This window comes from Lissotriton helveticus, chromosome 7 (assembly GCF_964261635.1).
Source record: "Lissotriton helveticus chromosome 7, aLisHel1.1, whole genome shotgun sequence".
Taxonomy (NCBI): Eukaryota; Metazoa; Chordata; class Amphibia; order Caudata; family Salamandridae; genus Lissotriton; species Lissotriton helveticus.
Window position 1 is genome coordinate 501,992,229 of NC_136068.1, and position 20,461 is coordinate 502,012,689.

Sequence of the window (20,461 nt, forward strand, 5' to 3'; positions counted from 1 at the left end):
TGCTGTATCGCGTCTTGCATTTTCTGAAGCATCCCTATCGGCGGAGTCACCGAGATGGTTTGGAACACGTAGAGGACCTTGGGTAGCAGGGACATTTTAACCGCTGCCACTCGCCCCAACCAGGATAGTGGTTGCTGCCGCCACCTCTTCAGATCCCCCTGAATTTGAGCAAATAAAGCCGTATAATTCTGATCAACCGTTTGTGTTGTGCTGGGAGTCGGAGTGATCCCCAAGTACGGGAGAGACATGTGGGAGGTGAGTCCCCCGAACTGCTTAAGTCTGCCAGCTGATTTGTGAGCGTTCCGGCCTAGCGGAAGGATTAAGGACTTACCCCTGTTCATTTTGAACCCCCTGATCTTCCCAAAGGCGTCTATTTCTGCCAGAAAAGCGGGCACAATTGTGCAGGATTTTCTACTGCCGCTAGTATGTCGTCGGCGTAGAGGCTTATGGTATGGGGCTCACCCCCAAAGGTGACTCCAGCGATATCTGGGTTGTCTCGTACTTTTTACGCAAACGGCTCTATGTATAGCACAAACAGTAGGAGCGAGAGCGGGCACCCCTGCCTGGTGCCCTGCCAGATATCAAAGGGTTGCGAGCCAATGCCATAATCGCAGATTGTTGTTTGGGTGCGTCGTACTGGCTACCCATGCTCGGAAACGCTCCCCAATGCCAAAGCGCACCAGCGTTTTGTCCAGGTAGTCACAGTCCACCCTGTCGAACGCCTTCTCGGCGTCGACCGAAAAGAGAGCCACGTCCGAATTATTAAAGTGAGATTTATCAATGACATGCAGAAGCCTCTTGGTATTATCACTGCACTGCCTGTTGGGAATGAAACCCGACTGGTGGGGCTCTATGATGCCCGGCAGGTATGGTCCAAACCTCGCCGCTAGAATCCCTGTGAAGATTTTAAGATCCAGATTGAGCAAGGAGATGGGCCTGTAGGCTGCGCACTGTGAGGCGTCCTTACCGGGCTTGGGGAGTACAATGATATCTGCAGCGAGCATGGCAGGAGGGATGGAGCCCGAACCCTGGAAGGAGTTGAATAGTTTGATTAGAAGAGGCGCCAGCAGCGGACAGAAAGCCTTATAAAAGCCGGCAGAAAAGCCGTCTGGGGCCTTCAGAGGCCTGAGGCGCGATATCACGGACATCACTTCCTCTGTCCGTATTGCGGCGTCAAGGGAAAGCGCGCCAGTCTCGTTGAGTGCTGTGACCGCCGCCTCATTAAGGTAGGGGACCCCCCCCTCCGGGTCTATAGCTGGGTCTGCGGCGTAGAGCGAAGCATAGAATGCCCGAATCACCTCCGCTATCTGCTCGTCTTCATGAAGCAATTGCCCCTGCCGACCCTGGATAACTGGAATTTTAGACCGTTGGACCCGAGCCCCGAGCCCTGAGCTTGCTTGCTAACAACTGCCCCGTTTTATCACCTCCCATATAATAAGTGTGACGCAAGCATAAGGCTGCATATTCTGCACGATCGAGGTCTAGACCCGCCAGCTGTCCCCTGGCCACCTTCAGCTGCTTTCAGATCCTAGGGGCCCCGGTGCGGCTGTGTACCTGTTCTAATTCTAACACCTGCTCTGAAAGTACCTGCCTTCTGTCTTTGCGTTCTTGGGCCTCGGCTGCTGCTATTGCTACGAGATCTCCACACACCACCGCCTTGAGGGCCCCCCACACCGCCGTCACTGGTACATCTGCGCTGTCATTGAGGTAAAGGTAATCTGTGATACTTTTGTGTAATTGCTGTCTGACCTTGTTGCGTTGTAACAAGGCCTCCCGTAAGCGCCACCTGCCTCTGTGATGTTTCGTGCGAGGGACCGTCAATGTAAGTGAGACTGCGTTGTGATCGGATAGTGCAGCCGGGACTATGTCTGTGTCTGTTATTAAGGCAGCCAAGTCGGGGGACCCCAGAAAATGATCTAACCTCGCATACGTGTGGTGCACATGAGAGTAGAATGTGTACCCAGGGAGTTGGGATGCATCTCTCGCCACAGGTCCAGAAAGCTCCTGCTAGTCAACCACTGCCTACCCTCCACAGAGATTGCCCCAGTGGCACCAAAGCGTCGACCTGATCTGTCTCTATCGTGGACCATCACCAAATTAATATTTCCGCCCACTAGTGTGTATCGGGATGGAAAAGCTAGGACATCTGAACGGGCCCCCGTGAGAAAAGCCACCTGTTTAGTGTTGCGAGCATATACCGACCCAATTACCAAGGACCTGCCCCCACCTGTACATTATATGCAAGAAGCCTGCCCTTAATTTCAGCGATCTTGTCACCCACGAGGCCCGTGAAGTGTCTAGAAAACAGAATAGCTAACCCAGCCTTCTTTTCCATAGTGGAGGAATAGTATTGATGAGGGAAAGCCCTGGAGCGCATTCGATGCCAGTCCCTGGAGAGCAGATGCGTTTCTTGTAGCAGGCAAATCGTAGCACCCGAATTCTCCAGGAATGATATGATGGCCCTCCGCGTTACCGGGTTATTAAGCCCTTTCACGTTCAGGGTTAGAACTTGCAAAACATCTTCACCCATGATCAGATCTGCTCTGGACTACGCGAATGTTCAGGGACACGGACTTGCCCCGATGTCCCTTCTGAACCCCTCTGAATTGCGACACACCAGAACCCGCTCCCCCCTTCCACTCCCTCCCACTCCCCCCAATCCCACCACTGCACTACCTCCCCCACCCAAACTGGCTGCCAGCCCCCAAACCCTGGCCGCCCACTCCCCCCCTCACCCCCCCTCCCTCGTGGCCTGAACACCCCAGGCCACCCCCATCCCCATTCCCAACACCAAAACTCCAATAGCACCTCATAGTCCTGAGCCAAGAAACTCGTATCACCAGCCTGTGGTGAAAAAACAATGTAGAGCGAGCAACCAAGGTGACACCTTCGCCCCCCGGCCACCCCTCCCCCCCCGGTCAGCGTTGACTTAGTGCGTATGTGCCCCCCTCTTGTTGCCAACTCAATCCGCCGGCGATGTTTCCTTGGTCACTTCCTGGATGGCCATGGCACGTTCCCGGGCCAAGGTGGCCCCGTCAGGTTTCAGGTCAACCCCCAGAGATCTCCTGCGACCTACTCTCTGCCACCCTCCCTGCGAGGGCTGCTGGGATGATCCCGGTGATGGTGGGCTGTCGTCGTGTTCAATGCATAGCAAGGCACATGTATCTTTAGGAGATCACAGCTGTTGGAGGGATCTGTTCCATTTAAAGGCCAGACGAAAGGGGTGTCCCCATAAGTACAGGACCCCCTTGTCTCGCAGAAACGTTGTGGCGACCCTGAACGCCTTCCTTTTTTGCTGTGTGATGGCCGATAAATCTTGAAAAAGGGCCACCGGGAAGCCCTGATACTGGAGAGGTTGTTTTCGCCGGGCTTCTCGCAGGATTCTCTCTTTCAGGCGGGAAGTCGGGTAAAAAGGCTAAAATGTCCGGAGGTGGACCAGGTACGCGTCTTGCCAGCCCCATCCTGTGTGCCCTGTCGATGCGGATTTCGAAAGACGCCGGTTCCCCTAAGATCTCTCGGAATAGGTCCTATAAGTATTCTGTGATGTTCGCCCCTTCTGCTTTGGACGGGACACCACGGACCCGTATATTGTTGCGCCGAGATCTGTTTTCGAGATCCTTGGCGTGCGCTTGGAGATCCACCTGTTGATCTAGAAGGCGGAGAAGTTCTTGCTGTAGCTGTTCGATTTCCTCGCCTTTGGTTTGGTCCGAGTCTTTTATTGCTGCCACCCTCTTGCCCAGGCCGTCCACATCCCTGCGGATCTCCCGAGCCTCTCCGACAACTTCCTGCTTAAATGTATGGAATTCTTCTCTCAAGGAGTTGAATAGGGTCTCCAAAAATTATTTGGTTATGGGCACCTCTCCATCTCCCAAGTCCGTTTGATGTTTTGGTGTGGCCTGGGGTGAGGGCCCCCCGTCCTCCTTAGGTGGGCCCTTAGGGAGCATGTCAGTTAGCTTGAGCTCCCCTTTTTTCCTGATGGTGGCCATACCCGGCCGGAGGCCTTTGGGAACGTGCCCGCTTTAGTCCGTAGGACGCTATGGGGCCGCTTCCCCACCCGTAGTCTCGGCGCGGCCAGAAGAGGGGGAGGACGTTGCACCCGGTCCTCGTGGAGCTACCCCTGTGTCTCCGGGTGGGCCGTGTGGTAATGTGGGCTAGGTGGTGAAACAGTACCACCCTCCAATAGATCGTGGCCTCCCTGTGATGCTGGTGATACCTGCAGCTGTCTGCTTGCCGGGCTTGCCTTATGGGACCTCCAGTGCCTGACACCAGTGTCCCGGGGCCCTTCGCGCCTGTCAGTTGTGCCACCTCTCACCTGATTATGACCCACCAGGTCTAAATGTCAGTACTGCCGTCACTGTGTGGGCCCGATGCGAGAGGGCTTGTCCACCTCCCCGCAACACTCCAGGCCCAGGCTCCTGTAGGCCTCAGGCGTCGCCCTCCACGCACCTCCAAGGTTATGGTACCTCACAGCCATTCTCGGGGAGACCGCGCCCGAGTCACCGCTTCTTCAGTATAGACCTCACTGCCACGACCTCGCGTTGCTCGCCACCGCACGTGGCGCGACCCTCCCCCCCCAGCGGGTAGCGGGGGGCCACAATATGCTGCTCACCAGCTCGCAAAGGTGCTGCTAGAGTGCCCCAGCCGCCCTCCGGTGGGCCGATCCTTCCCCAGCTGACCTGCTCAAGGCACACAGGCTTGGGCTCTCTTCGGCTGTTTGATCCTGGACGTCGGTGTTCCACTGCTTACTCTGCCATTTTGTAACAATCGGGCCTGCCCCCACCAGGGCACCACCGCCTCTCTTGTGCCCCCCCGCTACCCGGGGGATCATCGCTTGGTGTGCGGACTCTGCTTCACTACGTGGGACGTTGTCGGGGGGCCCCGGGGGTGCAGCACCCATCTCGCCGCGCCCCTGATGTAGGTCTCCAAGCCACGACCTCAATTTTCGCACCTCCAAGCAGCGCGCGGCTCTCCACCTACTTGCTGTCCTGGAGGGCCGCAAACAGTCTCTCGCTGCTTCGTGGGGTCGCCGCAGCTGCCACCCAACAGCTCTCCAGTGCGGCGACCCACCTCCAGCCGGCCCGCTCAGGTCTCGCAACGGAGCGCTCCCGCTTCCTCTCTATCAAGGCACCATTTCGTGATGCTCGGGGTCGGGGTCCACACTGTCGTCGCGGCCTCTCCGAGCTACAAGGGCACCAAGGGATCAAGCGCCACCTGCTTGTTCGTTTCACGCCAACTCCCGTGCTCAGAGGGGGAGCCGTAGGTGAGATTCGGCCGGCTAGGGGAGGACTGAGCGAAGAGCCTCCAGTACCTGCGTCCTCCTAGGTCGCCATCTTGGCCACGCCATCTGGCGGGATTTTGGAGGGGCATCGAAGAAGAACTCACCGAGGTCCTAGGGTGGTGGGGGGGTTCCCCGTGACCCTAGATACACGATCCGGGGCATCACTGATGGGTTGGACGGGTCTCCTAACGGGAAATTGTTTTTCAGTGCAGCTATGGTGGTAGCTAAAAACGACAATGCGGTCTCCTGGAGATGCCCTAAACCCCCAAGTGTGGGATGATGGCAGACTGGAGTGGATTGGTGCGCCACACAGTAGAAAGTCATGTATGTGGCACGTGGATGCCCTAAGAAATATCACAGAATTTTGGGGAAGTGGTTGGGGGGGGGGGGGGAAGGTCTAGTCATAAAGGGATTGTCCGGTTCCATCCCGTTTTTGTCTTATTACTGTCTGTACATTGGGTAACAATGACTTGTATATGTAATCCTAGACTATTGAGATACAGTGATTAATGGCTGGTGCATTCCTTTTGTAAACCATAAACATTTGTTTATCAAAAAAAAAAGAAAAAAAGTTATTATGTTTACTTACCCAGGTGGCCGTTTTCCTTGTTGATACTGAGTTTTCATTGGATATTGAGGCCAACAAGGAGAGCTCTGTGAAGCTTTCGGCATTGAGCATGCTGCTCAGCTCCTATCTGGTGAGTAGTTGCAGCAAGTGTGTGCTGCTCGGCTTCACTTTTTTAGCGGCCATAGCAATGTGTTTGCTGCTTGGGTACTGGCATTTAAGTTAGTGTTACAGGTGTGTGCCGCCTAATACCTAGGTGGTGTGTAGTTGTGACAAATGCTTGCCCCTGGCTCTTGTGTGTTTTGCTCATTTCCTTTAGGGTAAGCGAGTGTGGGGATAGTGTTCTGCTCAACTCATATATGGCATATATATGGGTTTTCTCTACTGATATCAGTTGCGCGAGTAGCGAAAGTGTGTGCTGCTAGTCTCTTTCCCGGGTGAGTGTATGATGCTCAGTTCATATATGGTAAGCGATTGTGGTTACTGTAGACTCAACTCATCTCAGGGTTTGACGAATGTATGCAGCTCAACACCTAATAAGTGAGGTTGTGCTTCTTGTTTGTTCAGAAGTGATTTGTGTTTTATATTTGCTGTGCAGCTCATGTAGTAATTGGGTATACTGATTGTGTGTGATGAGTATGTTCTACTTCAAGAAGCAGCCATTGGTGAATTGCAGATGATAGTCTCCCCTAATGAGGTCTCATCTTTTTTGCAGATCTTTACAGTGACCACTGGCATGAGAGAGACGGATCTAGAATATCTTGAGGTAAATGGGAATACGGATCTTGCTTCCTTTGTTTAAAGCAGCACCAAGCCCGCATATCTCCTCTTGCTATGTCTTGTTTAGAGTAACTCACTGTGAGATTCTTGGCTCTGCTGAATACACAGAACTGCTGAGTTAGTTGGGTTTCTTAATCAATTGGCTGTAGCACAGGTTGAGCCTATGGATAACAGATAGTGACTCCATACCAAATTTTTCAGGGGGAATAATTTTATACATCGGCCAGCCTTAGAACAGCTTCCGAATTGAGGCCAGAGAAGGCAACATGTCCACTGTTAGGAGTACGGAATTTCAGGATATGATACACTGAACAGATGTTAAACATTCTCTCTTAACCCGTACCCAAACCAAACTAGCTGCAGAATCTAGTGCCATAGTATGTACTCAAAGCCAGAATATCATTGAGATGACTTCACTTTTTAGCATTTTGAAATGAACCCTGTCCTCCAGCACAGGGTCCTTGCATTTGAGTTAATGAGACTTTGGGGCTGGTGCAAACTTACTAATATCAAAGATGCGTGTCTGTTCAGCATGGGATCTCTGACAGTACACTGTGCTACCATTTGCTGCTGAAAACTCCTGGAGCACTACCAAATGTGTCTCTATTTATCCTCTAGGATGCAGTGCCTTACTAGACATTAATGACACTTGAAAGCATATCTTATTTTTCCATCATCATCCTGGAAAGAATATCTCATTTGGAATCCTCTTAAGTCCTTATTTGCGTTGTAAGGATCATTATATCACTGTACAATATTTCCATAAAAATCAACACAATACATAGAAGGCCAGATAGATACATGAATTAGTGGCCACCAAAAACTAGTCTCAACCAATAAAGAATTTTACAAACCGACTGATATAACTTGTTTTTGTAAAATTAAAATTCAAAGTGGGTCTTAATCCGACCTACTCCATGAATATTAATGAGATAGCAAGTAAATTGCAACTCACTCGGATTGCTGGCCATTGCAGGGATGGTGCCCACGTCTGGGCAGCGGTAAACAACGTTTACCGAAAATGTTTCTCCCCGCAGGGAATCACAATGCTGTCGTTACAACGACCGCGTTGTGATTCCGCATACCATTACTCCGCAAGTCGGAACAACGACTTACGAGGGGGGGGGGGTGTTGGATTTAAAATCCAACACCTTCCCTAGTGTCCGCACTGACTGGAGTTGTATAGTAAATTATACTATTCCAGCGCCCCCCCTCCGCAAGTCGTTCTTCCGACTTGCGGAGTAATGGTATGCGGAATCACACCGCGGTTGTTGTAACTCCCTGCGGGGAGAAATACCGCGGCATTACGGCACACATTCAGGGGCAGCTGACCTCCATGTCTCAGAGCGCCTTTTAATAAAGTAAATTTTTTTAATGCAGTCTGTGTTTCTTAAAAGAAAACAGTGCTGCATTTAAAAGATAGGTTTACTTTTTTAAAAAAAAAACGTTTTTAGAGTGTTGACATTGGTCTGCTGGGCCACTGCCTACTCCTCAGCAAACTTTTTTTTAAAAATGTGCATAGCGAAATCTAGAATTTCCTAATGTTTTGCAACCAGATTTTGTTGGCAAAACTTTAATACTTCTCATACTGATTCGGTATTTGGAAGGAACTCTTACAACATGCCGCTTTCATATACCGATCATGTATGGGGGAGGTCACAAACCCATTTTAGGTATCAGTAACAGTTTAACGACTCCTAACATTGGATTAGTAAATACAATAAATAAATTAAAGCAAGTATTTTTGTGGTTGCAAACACTGAATTGAAGTTTCTGTGACCGTAAAAATGCTTTATACATTTGGCTCAAAAAGTGTTGTCCCATCTTTTCACCCCTTAATTAACTATGCACCTAAGACCACCTTCCCCCCCATCCCATAAGGTTTTTCCATACCTCCCAATTAAACACCAACCTCACAACCTCCCATTAACAGCTTTAATGTCCTGCCTTTCCTATTACTTTGTTTATTGGCCATTTGGAGTCCTTCTTGGAACTGGAAGTTCTCTTTCCCTATTTGGACCTGGTGGTCCTTATACGCTCTTATGGTCATTCTATTTGTCCAAAGCTTAGACGCTTGTTATGTCTTAGCCGCTGACTTGGCCTGTTCTCTCTGAAATAAGTTAAACAGTTTTATACTATCCTTACCAAAACAACACAACTCTTTGCCATTTAGTTGGTTAGTTTATGGGAGAAGGAGTTTTTTATTGAGATTTATGTGGTACATTACGGCCAGGCCGAATACATAACATCACGTTGAAATATATTACAGAATAGTACCAGTATATCAGAACATCAGCAAGAGCTTGTGAATGCACAGACCAATAAAACAACCTTGGCACAGGCTACACGCTTCGCTCCCCCATTGTGAGAAATGTCCTTTGAGCCTGAGTATATGGCCAAGTCTACCGGTCATGAGGGTATACATAATTCAGTGAATGTACTGCCTGGTTAAGGAGCGTCTAGGGATTGTGAGTGGGTTGGTCTATACCTCTATGGGCTGCCCAACAAGACCAAATCTTCCTATGCTTTTGCAGACAACCTCGAGCTTGAAACACAACTATTTCTGTCCCCATGCACCTGTCCATTGCCTGCCTCCACCCACCCATCGATGGCAGAGAGGTCCCCTTCCAATGTCGGGCGATATCCCACTTGGCTAGGGTGAGGCCTAGGAATAAGAGATGTTGCTTATAACGATTTCCACCAGTCCCCTATGTACTGTGTAATAGAAATTATTTGGGTTCAAGGGCTAAACGCCAGGATAGAACCTGTTCCAGACAGGAGGCTACCTTCCGCCAGTCCGGCTGGAGTGTCCCACGCTCCAAACTGTGTGCAGGAAGGTCTCTTCTGCTTTACCATATCTAAGACAAGTGGGGGACGAGATGACACCCATATGCCAGAGGCGCAGGAGCGTGTATAATATGCCCTGTATACATACTTAAATTGAATTAAACTGTACCGTGTGGCTATAGTGGCACCTCGGGGCTGGCTAGGGCCTCTATCCAATAATCATCTGTGAGGTCTGCGTCATCTGCCTCCCATGCTGTACGTTTTGTGTTTAATGTAGTTTGGTTATGGGTGATCAATGTTTGGTAGATTTGCCTGATTTTGTGGGCACCGAGGTTGCCCATCAATAAGCATCCTTCTAGAGGGTGAAACTCCGGCAATCTTTTTATAGAGCGGATTAATGGTGCCAGGGCATGCCTACGCTGGGGGTATCTGTAAAATTGAGTGCGGTGGAGGTGGTATTCTGTTTGTAGCTGCTGAAAGGACTTAAGTGCTGTCCCCTGCATTATGTCTCCTTGCGTAGAGATCCCGATACGATCCCACGCACAAAAGCCTGGTAGCGCAGCGACTGGTCGTTGGTAGGTCCCATGCCACAGTGTCAGGTGCCCTCCCCAAACCATCTTCCTCACCATGTAACTCCATAACAGCAACCCTACTTTACACACTTGGGGGTAGATGTTCGTTTGGCTATAGAGGAGATCTAAGAGAGAGGTATTGCTCATCGTGAGTCTCTCCATCGTGAAAGCCGGGTCCGTCTGCGAGCCATACCACCACTCGTTAATGTTTAGTAAATGGCAGGCTGCATAGTAAGAATATTTGTCAGCTGCGGCAATCCCTCACAATATGTAGATTGTGTGCAGGTCTTTATCGCAACTCGAATAGTGCCCCCCCTTCAGAAAATGAATGAGGCATGCGTTTACTTGTTGAAACCACGCTTGTGGAATAGTATAGGGCAAATTTTGGAGTTGATATAGTATGCGTGGCAAGGAGACCATTTTAAAAATAGTGGATCGCCCGAACAGGGATAGAGGTAGGGGTGACCAACCCTTTGTTTCCTCTCGGAGACGAGATAGCAGTGGGTGGATATTATGTGACCAGGATGACATTGGACATCGTGAGATGTATATACCTAAGTATTGAAAGCCCTCCACGGCATGGGATAGCTTGGTTGCCCATGTACCTCGCCCCTAGTCTCCGCAAAGTGGGAACTTCACTGACTTTGCCGCGTTAGTTCCTAGACCTGAAGTTTCCCCAAATATGTGAAGTATCTGTAAGATTGTGGGCCAGAGAACCCAGGGTCTGTTAGGAAGAACAACACATCGTCCCCGTGTAACACAATCCTGTTGGATGCCTCTGCTGACAAATCATATCCACGCACCAGGGGGTCCCACCTCACCCAGTGGTTCTATTGCTTATGCAAATAATAGCGGGGAAAGTGGGCTGCCCTGTCTCCTACCCCGATTGATTGGAAATCACGCTGATCATATTCCCGCCCCCTTATGGAGGCAGAGAGATCCATATATAAGTGCGTATGTAGGACAAAAAAACGCTGTCCAAAATTGAGGGCACGGAGGAGCTGGAATAGATAATTCCAACTGAGAGAGCCAATCACCTTGTCGGTCGGCTACCAAACGGGCGGAGGCGCCACCAAGTTCTGGGGCCTTCGCAATGGCGTTATGGACTCGCCTAATGTTGTGTCGGGTGGATCGGTGTGGCATGAAGCCAGCTTGGTCAGGATGGACAAGCTTGTGAATGTATGTGCGAAGGCGATTAGCGAGAACCTTACCCAAGAGTTTAGATTCAAAGTTCAGAAGAGAAATTGGGCGGTAGGATGAGGGTTCTTCGAGGGGGTGTCCTGGTTTGAGGACCACCACAATTTCAGCACCGCGCCAGTCAGGAGGAAGAATGTGTTGTTCTAAGGCTTCATGGAGTCCACCCAAGAGGTGTGGGCCTAATTGGGACATATGAGATCGTAAAAATTCACTCTGGAATCCATTAGGACCCGGTGCGCTGCCAAGGCATATGTACGACAAGGCCGCACCAAATTCCTCTACCGTGATTGGTGCATCTAGTTGATCCTGGATATGATCGGGCAATGCTTTAGGTGGTATATTTCACAGGAATGTGTCTGAGGTGGTGCATAAAATCCCTTCCCCATTTTGCAGCACAGGCACCGGGGCGGGTGACTGCACAGCCTGACAAAGGTGATGTAATATCTTACTGGACTTATCTCCCAATTGGTAAATTCTAGATTGGGTCTCTTGCCATGCCTCTTGGGCTTCGTTAGTGAGGTGTTGGTGCAGTTGCTGCTGTGCCAAGAGGAGACAGCACTTTGCCCTCCCTCATCTCGTCTTCCATAGCTCGCTGGCGGTTTTCTAAGTCCACCACCTATGCTAGGCGGCAGCGTTTTTATCCTGCGGGATAATTAATATCTATACCTCTGATTGTCGGCTTAAGGGCTTCCCACAGTATTGTACCTGAAGGAGCAGTATCTGCATTAGATTCCAAATAGTCTGTGAACGCCTGTCAGATAGTGGTTTGATATGCTTTAGGGTGATGGGGGAATGGTCCAAGAGACCCCTGGGTAGAATGGAAACGGACAAGGCCCTGTGAATGTAGGTAAGTGGGAGAAAAAGGTAGTCTAGCCTGGATAGGGATCCATGTACTGCTGAGAGGAAAGGGAATCCTGATTCTGCTGGGTGATCTGCTTACCATGCGTCCGACCACCCCAGGGTAGAGACTATATGATGCAGTTTGGATTCTCCCATCGATCAATGGACCCCATAGTGTCATTCCAATCGCCACCCATCACCGATAAGCTGTCCGGGATTTCCCCCTTTAGCCGTGTGACTCTACGAAAGTGAGGCGTACGGGGGTCGTAGACACTACACAGTGATTCCCCATATAGTGTGCCTGTCACTAGGGTGTATCATCCACCGGGATCGGGCCAGGTTTTGGACGGGTAGTAGGCGACCCTTCGGTGTATGAAGATATCCATGCCTCATGACCCGCGTGCCAACCCTTATCATAACCGAAGCAGGCCATGCATAGTGCTTTGTTACCCATCCTGTGCGTTTCCTGTAAGAGGAGTATTTCAACCTTCAGTTGTTTGGCTTGCCTGAGAACGGCACCCTGTCTGATTTTTGTGAAGTGCCCCACGAACATTCTAAGTCATAATATTGAGCCCTCCAGGCCGGGAATTAGTAGTATTCGGGGCCATCTACATTTCAGGGGGGATGCCAGATGCAGAGAGCGTCCGGAGAAGTGGCAGTGTCACTGTGCCTTTGCCTAAACTGGAGTAACTCTTGTGGAACCAAAAATGATACCCTATCCCCCCACCCCAATACTTCCACTAACCTGAAGTATCTGTTGCAGTTGGAGGGCTCCCAAGGTCTCAACGGAGGACCCCGGATGCTCCAGCCAATGGTTCCCCAACCTCCCATTGTCATTAACCATGATTGTTCAGGGCGTGCAAGTAGTACCGGTTCCTTGACAATGCTCTGTGGGCTTGTTCCATGACAAAGCAGGAGGACAAGGAGTCCTGGCAGGAGGGATTTCAGCCATTGTGTGAGGAAGCGTTCCATAGCGGTACCGTCACACGCCTCCGAACACCCAATAAGGTGCAGGTTGTTACGCCAGGAGTGGCTCTCCGCCTCTTCTACCCGAAAAGCCAACTCCTGTGTTATGACGGTAACTTGATTAACTTTTTGTTGCAGCATTGCAACCGTGTCTTCAACAGACGACACCCTAGTTTCCACCTCAGTAATGAGGTCAATGGCCTTTCCGAGGTCTTGCCTCAGGAAGGAGACTGCACTAATCTTCACATCCAGTGTGTTGCAGGCCTGGGTTATCGTGGCGAGCAAGGCAGCATTATCCGGGATGGGGCCTCTGCCGTTTATTTATTTATTTATGAAACTTTTATAGCGTGCAACTACCGGAGGTGTCTCGGCGCTGTAAGACGGAGGGACGTAAGATTGAAAAAAATAAAGCATACTCACTGGTTAAACAGCCAAGTTTTAACCGACTTTCTGAATGTCATGAGAGATGGGCTAGACTTAATATGAAGAGGAAGGACATTCCACAATCTGGTGGTCGCGACTATGAATGCTCTGTCTCCCCAAGATGATTTCTTTGTGCGTGGGATGGTCAAGCAGCGTGCTGAGGATGAGCGAAGAGTTCTGGAGGGCGTGTATAAACAAAGTGCTTTTTTCAAGAATTCTGGTCCAACGTTGTTGATTGCTTCGTAAGTTATACCTAGAGCCTTAAATTTTGTTCGGCATCTGATTGGTAGCCAGTGTAGTTGGCGAATAACTGAGGAAATGGACTTAAATTTTGGTGTACCAGAAAGTATTCTTGCTGCTGTGTTTTGCACTAATTGTAACTTGTTTAGAACTCTCTCCTGAGCATTCAGAAAGAGACCATTACAGTAGTCGATCTTTGCCAAAACCAGCGTACACGTGAGAGTTTTTCCCGCACTGAATGGAAGGAAAGGGAGCAGCTTCGTTACCATTCTAAGAATGTTGAATGATGCGGATACCACTGCGTTCGCATGATGAATGAATGATAGCTTATCGTCAAACATCACCCCAAGGTTCCTGACTTTCTTTACTGGTTGTGGCAGTGGTCCCAGGTCAGTTGGCCACCACATAGGGGACCAGCTTGGTGATAAATTTCCGAAAGTCATCACCTCCGTTTTGTCGGAATTTAGCTTTAGGGAATTTTGTGCTATCCAGGAACTGATGGTTAACATTCCTTCCTGGAAGCTGGCTGCCACTTGCATACCGTCATTGTGTATTGCTAACACTAGTTGGGTATCGTCGGCATACGACGTTATTCTCATCCCTAATTTTTTAATAGTCCTAACCTAGTCCGACACGTAAATATTAAATAATGTCGGACTGATGGAGGATCCTTGTGGTACACCACATGGCAAAGAGAACGTTGGTGAATAGAATTCTCCCAATTTCACCGATTGCGTGCGGTTGGCTAAAAAAGAGGTGAGTAGCATTTTGGCTTTGAGTCCTATGCCCATGGCTGAGCCCCGGTCAATTAGAATGGAATAATCGACCGTGTCAAAAGCCGCGGACAAGTCCAGTAGGACAAGAATCGCCGCTCCTCCTTGATCTAGGATCATCCTAATTTCATCCGCCGCTTTAATCAATGCTGTCTCCGTCCCGTGACCTTTCCTAAACCCAAATTGGGTCGAGTCCAAAAGATTATTCTGATCAATATATTGAGATAATTGAATATTCATTATCTTTTCGACAATCTTTGAAGGGAAAGGGAGGCATGCAATAGGCCTATAGTTTTTAGGTTGAGTCGGATGCAAGGTGGATTTTTTTAGGAGAGGTTTGATAATAGCCTTTTTCCAAGTCAGGGGATATAATCCGGTATTAAACATTACATTAAAAATGTTAGTCAGTGTAGGGGCTATGTGCTCCGAAATAAATTGTATCATTGAAGGAGGGCAAGGATCTAGAGGGAAACCCGATTTTATACAAAGAATGAGCTCTTTCACTTGTTCAGATGAGACTTGGCTGAATTCTGGAAAACCCGCAACCAGGTTATTAGCCAATCTATCTCTAGCCACAAAATCTGGATTAGCTTGCGTAGCAAAATTTGAGTGAATCTGCAGCACTTTGTTTTAAAAAAAATCTGCAAAAGAGTCGCAAAGTTCAGGTGATACCTCTGTGATTGTGCTTGTAGGGGGATTGGATAATTTGGTTACCACCTGAAATAGCTGTTTGGTGGAATTATGAGCCAAATCTATTTGTGTTTGATAATATTTGCTTTTTTCAGCTTGAATAAGATGTTTGTATTTGGTAAGTGAGTTCTTGTATAGATCTTTCGCATTATTGTCGTAATTTTTACGCCATTTTCTTTCTAAATTTCTGCACCGTTGTTTTTCCAATCTTAACGCCTCAGAGAACCAGGGTGCTGAGGGGACATTCCGGTTAGTAGAGACATTCTTAACCGGTACTGTTATACTAAAAGCATTGTCTAGCCAAGAAGAGTAATCGTTGGCTGCTATATCCGGATCACATCCAGTGTGTTGGAGGCCTGGGTTATCGCGGCGAGCAAGGCAGCATTATCCGGGACGGGGCCTCCGCCGTTGGCATTGCTTGCTCCGCCGGGGCAGGTAGTGAATTGGTCCAGTGATTTGTCCTTCGTCATGGTGGCTGAGAGAGGGCCTGGAGGCTAGATGTTGCCTATTTCTCTGCCCCTGACAGGGACAGCCGCCTCGCAGGTCTCTTTGCAGGTCTTTTTGCCTTTCCGGGTGCCTCTCAATTTGTGCGCCTGGGTGAGCCATCGCCGACCGGGCCTCATGGAAACAGACTGCCGCAAGCCACACCGGGTCTAGCTCGGCCGCCTCCGCAGTGTGGGAACGGACCACCAAGCGGGCCCCCTAAAAAGTCCCCCAGCACCCACCTGTGCGATTGCTGTCTGGCGCTGGCACTGGACCTTCCCACGATATCGTTAGGAGAAGGGATCTGGGCCCACAGACATCTTGTAGCACTGTAATGAATCCGATGTCACAGCCACAGGAATCTGATCAGGGGCGCAGCCCCAGGCGCCCTCTGCACCACCGTGACCAGGCCGCACCGAGAGGGCCGCATATCCGCCTCACTTCCTCTCCGCTCCCAACGTTGTGGGTCCACTGCTGGGTCTCAAGGCAATCACCAATATTCTTTGCTTTTGCCAGCACAGATCACGCCAGGCTGCACCTCCAACTCTCTATTTCTTCATCAGCCAGGCTTCTACGGGGTTGTGCAGGCCTCGGCTGCAACTCCTCCCTTGTAGAGATGGATCGCCTTGTCTCACAACGCGCGCCCAAATGATTTTCTGTTTTAGTTCACCACTTAGGGTAGGTCTGTACGGCAACATACAGCCTGGTTTTTTAGTGCATGCTTATTACTTTCCAACAAACAGTAAAGGTCTACATCCAGGAAAACCCTTCCCTGGCGAGATTTCCCTCCACCACGCCAGCCTAAAGACCTAATTACCTATGACAATTTTTAATAATTTTTTCCTCTCTCTTTCAGCTAATGCTATTAGCTTGTGACTGTTAAAGGAATTCCGTCCTCCTTAAACAAATGAAGCACCTACTACCATCTCTGTTCTGACTTCAGTATGTATTTTCCTTCTTTCCATCAAATTTGCCTTTTCACTCTGTTTTCTTGTGCCACCTCCTGCTTCTTTGCCCAGCCTATCTGTTGCCATCTCCTTATCCTGGTCATGCAATGTTGGACCTACTTTACTGCGTAGACCAACATTCTTTCCTGCATGTGAGGCAAGGATTCATTTGAAAATTGCCTGTATGACCCATAAAGCCCTACATTTTAACACCCCGAGATACATATACATTGCACAAAAGCTAGAGCTGTTTGGTGGCGGAAGACCTTCTAGAAGCACTAGTTCCCTACTGCTGAAACCATCAAAATTTCATAAACAGGAAACCTTCAACCGAGCATTCTCAGGCATGGCCCGAGAATCTGCAACACCCTTCCCCATAAATCAGAATAAATCCCTCAACTGCTTCAATCAAGAAAGAAGTCAAAAGAATACTGATGAGCAAATCTCTACTGGTGAACGCATGAACTATACTCCAGGACATGATTTATCCTTTGCCTGCAAGCATGCTTATTTCTCTCAAACTATGTTCTTACTCTATTTGACTGGTAGCTGTCCACCTGGAACCTGGGGTTTTCTTCTCTAGGAAATTCTCCTATACCTTGTCCCTCCTTGATGATGTTATACATGTCGCCTTGATCATTGTAAAGAGCTCTGATACCCACAAGGGTCATGTTTGCGCTATATAAAACTTTATAAATAAACAAATCTGGCATGTGTGGTTTTCTGGCCTATTTTCACTGCCACCTGTTCATGACATCCACCTCTCACCTCTCACGTTTGTCATGAAACGGGGCTCTTGGCTATTCTCAAAAGACACCTGCTACTCTTCAAGCGTGGTACACAAACTTTCTCATCACACTACTATCCCTAGCAGCCAGCCTCTGCTTATTGCTACTGTTAGCTCTTTCTCTCTGACACCAGGGCCGTTACAATTTTCTCTTTTCGCTAATTTTGTTTCTACACTATCACACACTCTAGTTGCAACATATTGAAATCTCTCTTGTATCTTAGTCACTCAACTATGAAGCGCTCGTCTGAACTATTGTTCAACCATGCCCAATTTCTTTTCGTGTGGTTATTTGTAAGTATTCCTTATAATTGTGGCCCTGCCTGCTGCTAAATCCGTGTCCCTCAAGCTTGCCCCAGGACTTTCTTAGTCTTTAACCACCCTCTTCCTGGTAGCCCCCTGTAAACATTCCCAATTACTGTTGTCTGTATAGCCCTTGTATACCTCACTCACATTTTGGCATGATGTATGCAATCCTCGTCTCAGTATTACAACCTGTCTCCTCCATGCCATGTGGACTGATAATGTATGACACTCACTGAAATGGTCAAGCTCTGGCGCTCTCCCATCCTTTTTCAGGCCGCTCAGACATCTTCTTGACTCATGCCAATACAGAAACTGTTCCAAACATCTTATTGCCTATTAATCGCCCCTCACCCCCTCAGCTTCCTCTCTTGCTAAGCCCCTACTGGGCAAATCTTCACTGATCCCTGCTCGGCTATGTAACATGTCATGGCTTGGCCAGCCGAGACCTGCTGTGCTAAATCCCTTTTAGGCTGTACCATCCCCACCTTTCTTCTCTTCCTAAGATACGCTTTGGCACCGCCTGACCGTCCTCATTCTGCTACATAAGCATCCACTACCATCTTGGCTTTATGTGGATTTCGGAGGTGCATCTTGTCTTGTCTTACCATACCTTTCCATCACTCCATCCCATCATTATATGAAGGCACACATATAATGCTTGCCGTTTACCAGGCAGCTTCTTTCTCCATATACCCATCCCCCACATGCTCCAGGGCGGGGCCCAGCCATTTACCTTTTGGGCCATTTGCCAAAGCCAGTCCCTGAACTCCTGCTGTCTTAGTCTGCAGGGGTGCAGGATAAAATTGCTGCTATCAACCACAATGCACTTCTCAAATGGGTCAATCTACATACCGGTTGGTTACCAGCCTAACACCCCCCTTACTCCAGTGCGCCTGGAACAAGGATGGTTTGCTAGCCATATAGACCCAAGAGGTAAGTGAAAGTCTTTTCTTGCACCACTTGCCATCTGTAAGCCCACAAATACTCAGATGATTGAGAAGGAAAAGCTAATTCTCCCAAAATCTAACTAGCAAATAATGTGGTCAGGGAGTTATAACAAAGAGCCTCACAGTTCCTTGAACTCACAGACCACTCCAACTTCACTCCCATCTTCATAATATATCGTCAGAAGCCACGTTTAAAGCCCTTTTAAAAACTAATCTCTTTGAAGAATCAGAAAAGAACTAGCTCGTCGATGTCCAAGCTTGCCCCAGGACCAAAAACCAATCAAGCCTCTCCATCTCAAGGTCTGTGACATCCTACCAAATGCCCCAGTGGAAAACTAGGCTGCACTTTTTTGGGTGATGTCATTCCTAACTGTTCATGCACAATGAAATAGACCAGACCAACATACAGTCTGAGTTGGCAAACACAGCTGTTGCATCTGTAGAAAATACTTATTCCTCTCATATCACATTTCACAAAATTGATCTGTATGTAGTTCTTTCCAGATATTGAGAATGCTCTCGGGTATTTACCCCAATCTGTTACTGCCTTCTACAAAGTAAGTCCAGCAGCCAGACTTTTAGGTGGCACTAAGAAATTAGATCTCTTTTCACCATTGAAAAATCATTTCCTATCTCACTATAAGGCAGATTTGTCGTCTAAATTCTGAACCTGGCTGACAGAGTCTGAAAGGCATCCAGTGCTGTCACACTTGAATTGTCTTGACCTCAGTGATACATATTTTTCTCACCAAAGAAAGCCTAAAACACACCACAATATTTAGCTGAAGTAGTGTTTTTACAAATTGAATCTCACTTCTGTTGAACTTCCTCTAAACCAAAACCATTTGTCTATCTACAAAAAAAGAAAAATATTGATCAGCACACACCTGGTAGAAACTGAGACAAAAAGGGCTTTTGTTTCTGAATCCTGGACTGTTGCCAGCTCATGCTGAAAGGTATTAGTCGCTACACACTGTGCCTGTGTGGCGGTCTCTGCTGAGCAGATCCTTACAGTGAAGATTGTTGGAACGATTGTTATCCATGTTGGTTACAAAGGCAATAGTGGGTGTTACTAAAAAGGTAGGTAAAACTCAGGTCCTGATTTAGAGTTCGAAGGAAGGGATACTCCGTCACACATGTGGAGGTTGTCTCGTCTGCCATATTACAAGTCCAATTTAGCCTATGGTACTTGTAATATGGTGTGAGGTATCACAGAGTATCCTGTTCGTCAAACTCTAAATAAGGCCCATAGTCACCATTAGCCTGAGGGAAGCAACCAGGACTTCAGTGACCTTTGCACCCCTCAGCTGGAAGGTACATAGTGTTTTCTCCCAGTTGTGGCTCCTTGTAACCCTCTAAAACCCAACATCAACAATTGCCAGGAGTACACAAACCATAGTCATCCCATGCCTCTAATCTTCTGCTATAAAAATCTATTTGAAACGTATCTGCCATGCGGAATTACAAACAAACTAGTCAATTCCTCATTAAAATTACAAGAGCAGCAGTGAAACTATTTATTGCACATCCATAAATGTTTCAGTAACAAATGGTAAACTGCATTATGTTAGAGAGGACAAAAGAAGTGCTTGCTGCGGTTTACTGAATACATGTAATTATACACCTGATTTAGGCAGGAATCATGCTTGTTGTTATAAAGTGGTAACATTTTTCGAAATATACAACTTGTTCTAGAACATTGTTTTGAAGTGCTACCATTCATAAACTCTGAAACTCTTGTTACTCGAATATCACATGTGCTGTCCCATATCCTGTCTTTCTAATTAAAATTGCAAGACATTACCACATTGGGGAAGAAACCATAACTTCCAAAACATTCCAGCCCCACTTCACCGCATTTTTAAACCCGAAGAAAATTA

The 20,461-nt window shown here is 48.4% G+C and overlaps 1 protein-coding gene across 1 annotated transcript in view; it reads left to right on the top strand.

Annotated features, from left to right (window-relative positions):
• LOC144768683 (RING finger protein 112-like) overlaps positions 1 to 20,461 on the top strand; it is a 352,704-nt gene that overhangs the window by 138,285 nt on the left and 193,958 nt on the right. Inside the window, exons 9-10 of the mRNA XM_078652512.1 lie at positions 5,872 to 5,976; positions 6,559 to 6,609. Coding sequence (XP_078508638.1) covers positions 5,872 to 5,976; positions 6,559 to 6,609 — 156 coding nt within the window. The remainder of the gene's footprint in view (positions 1 to 5,871; positions 5,977 to 6,558; positions 6,610 to 20,461) is intronic.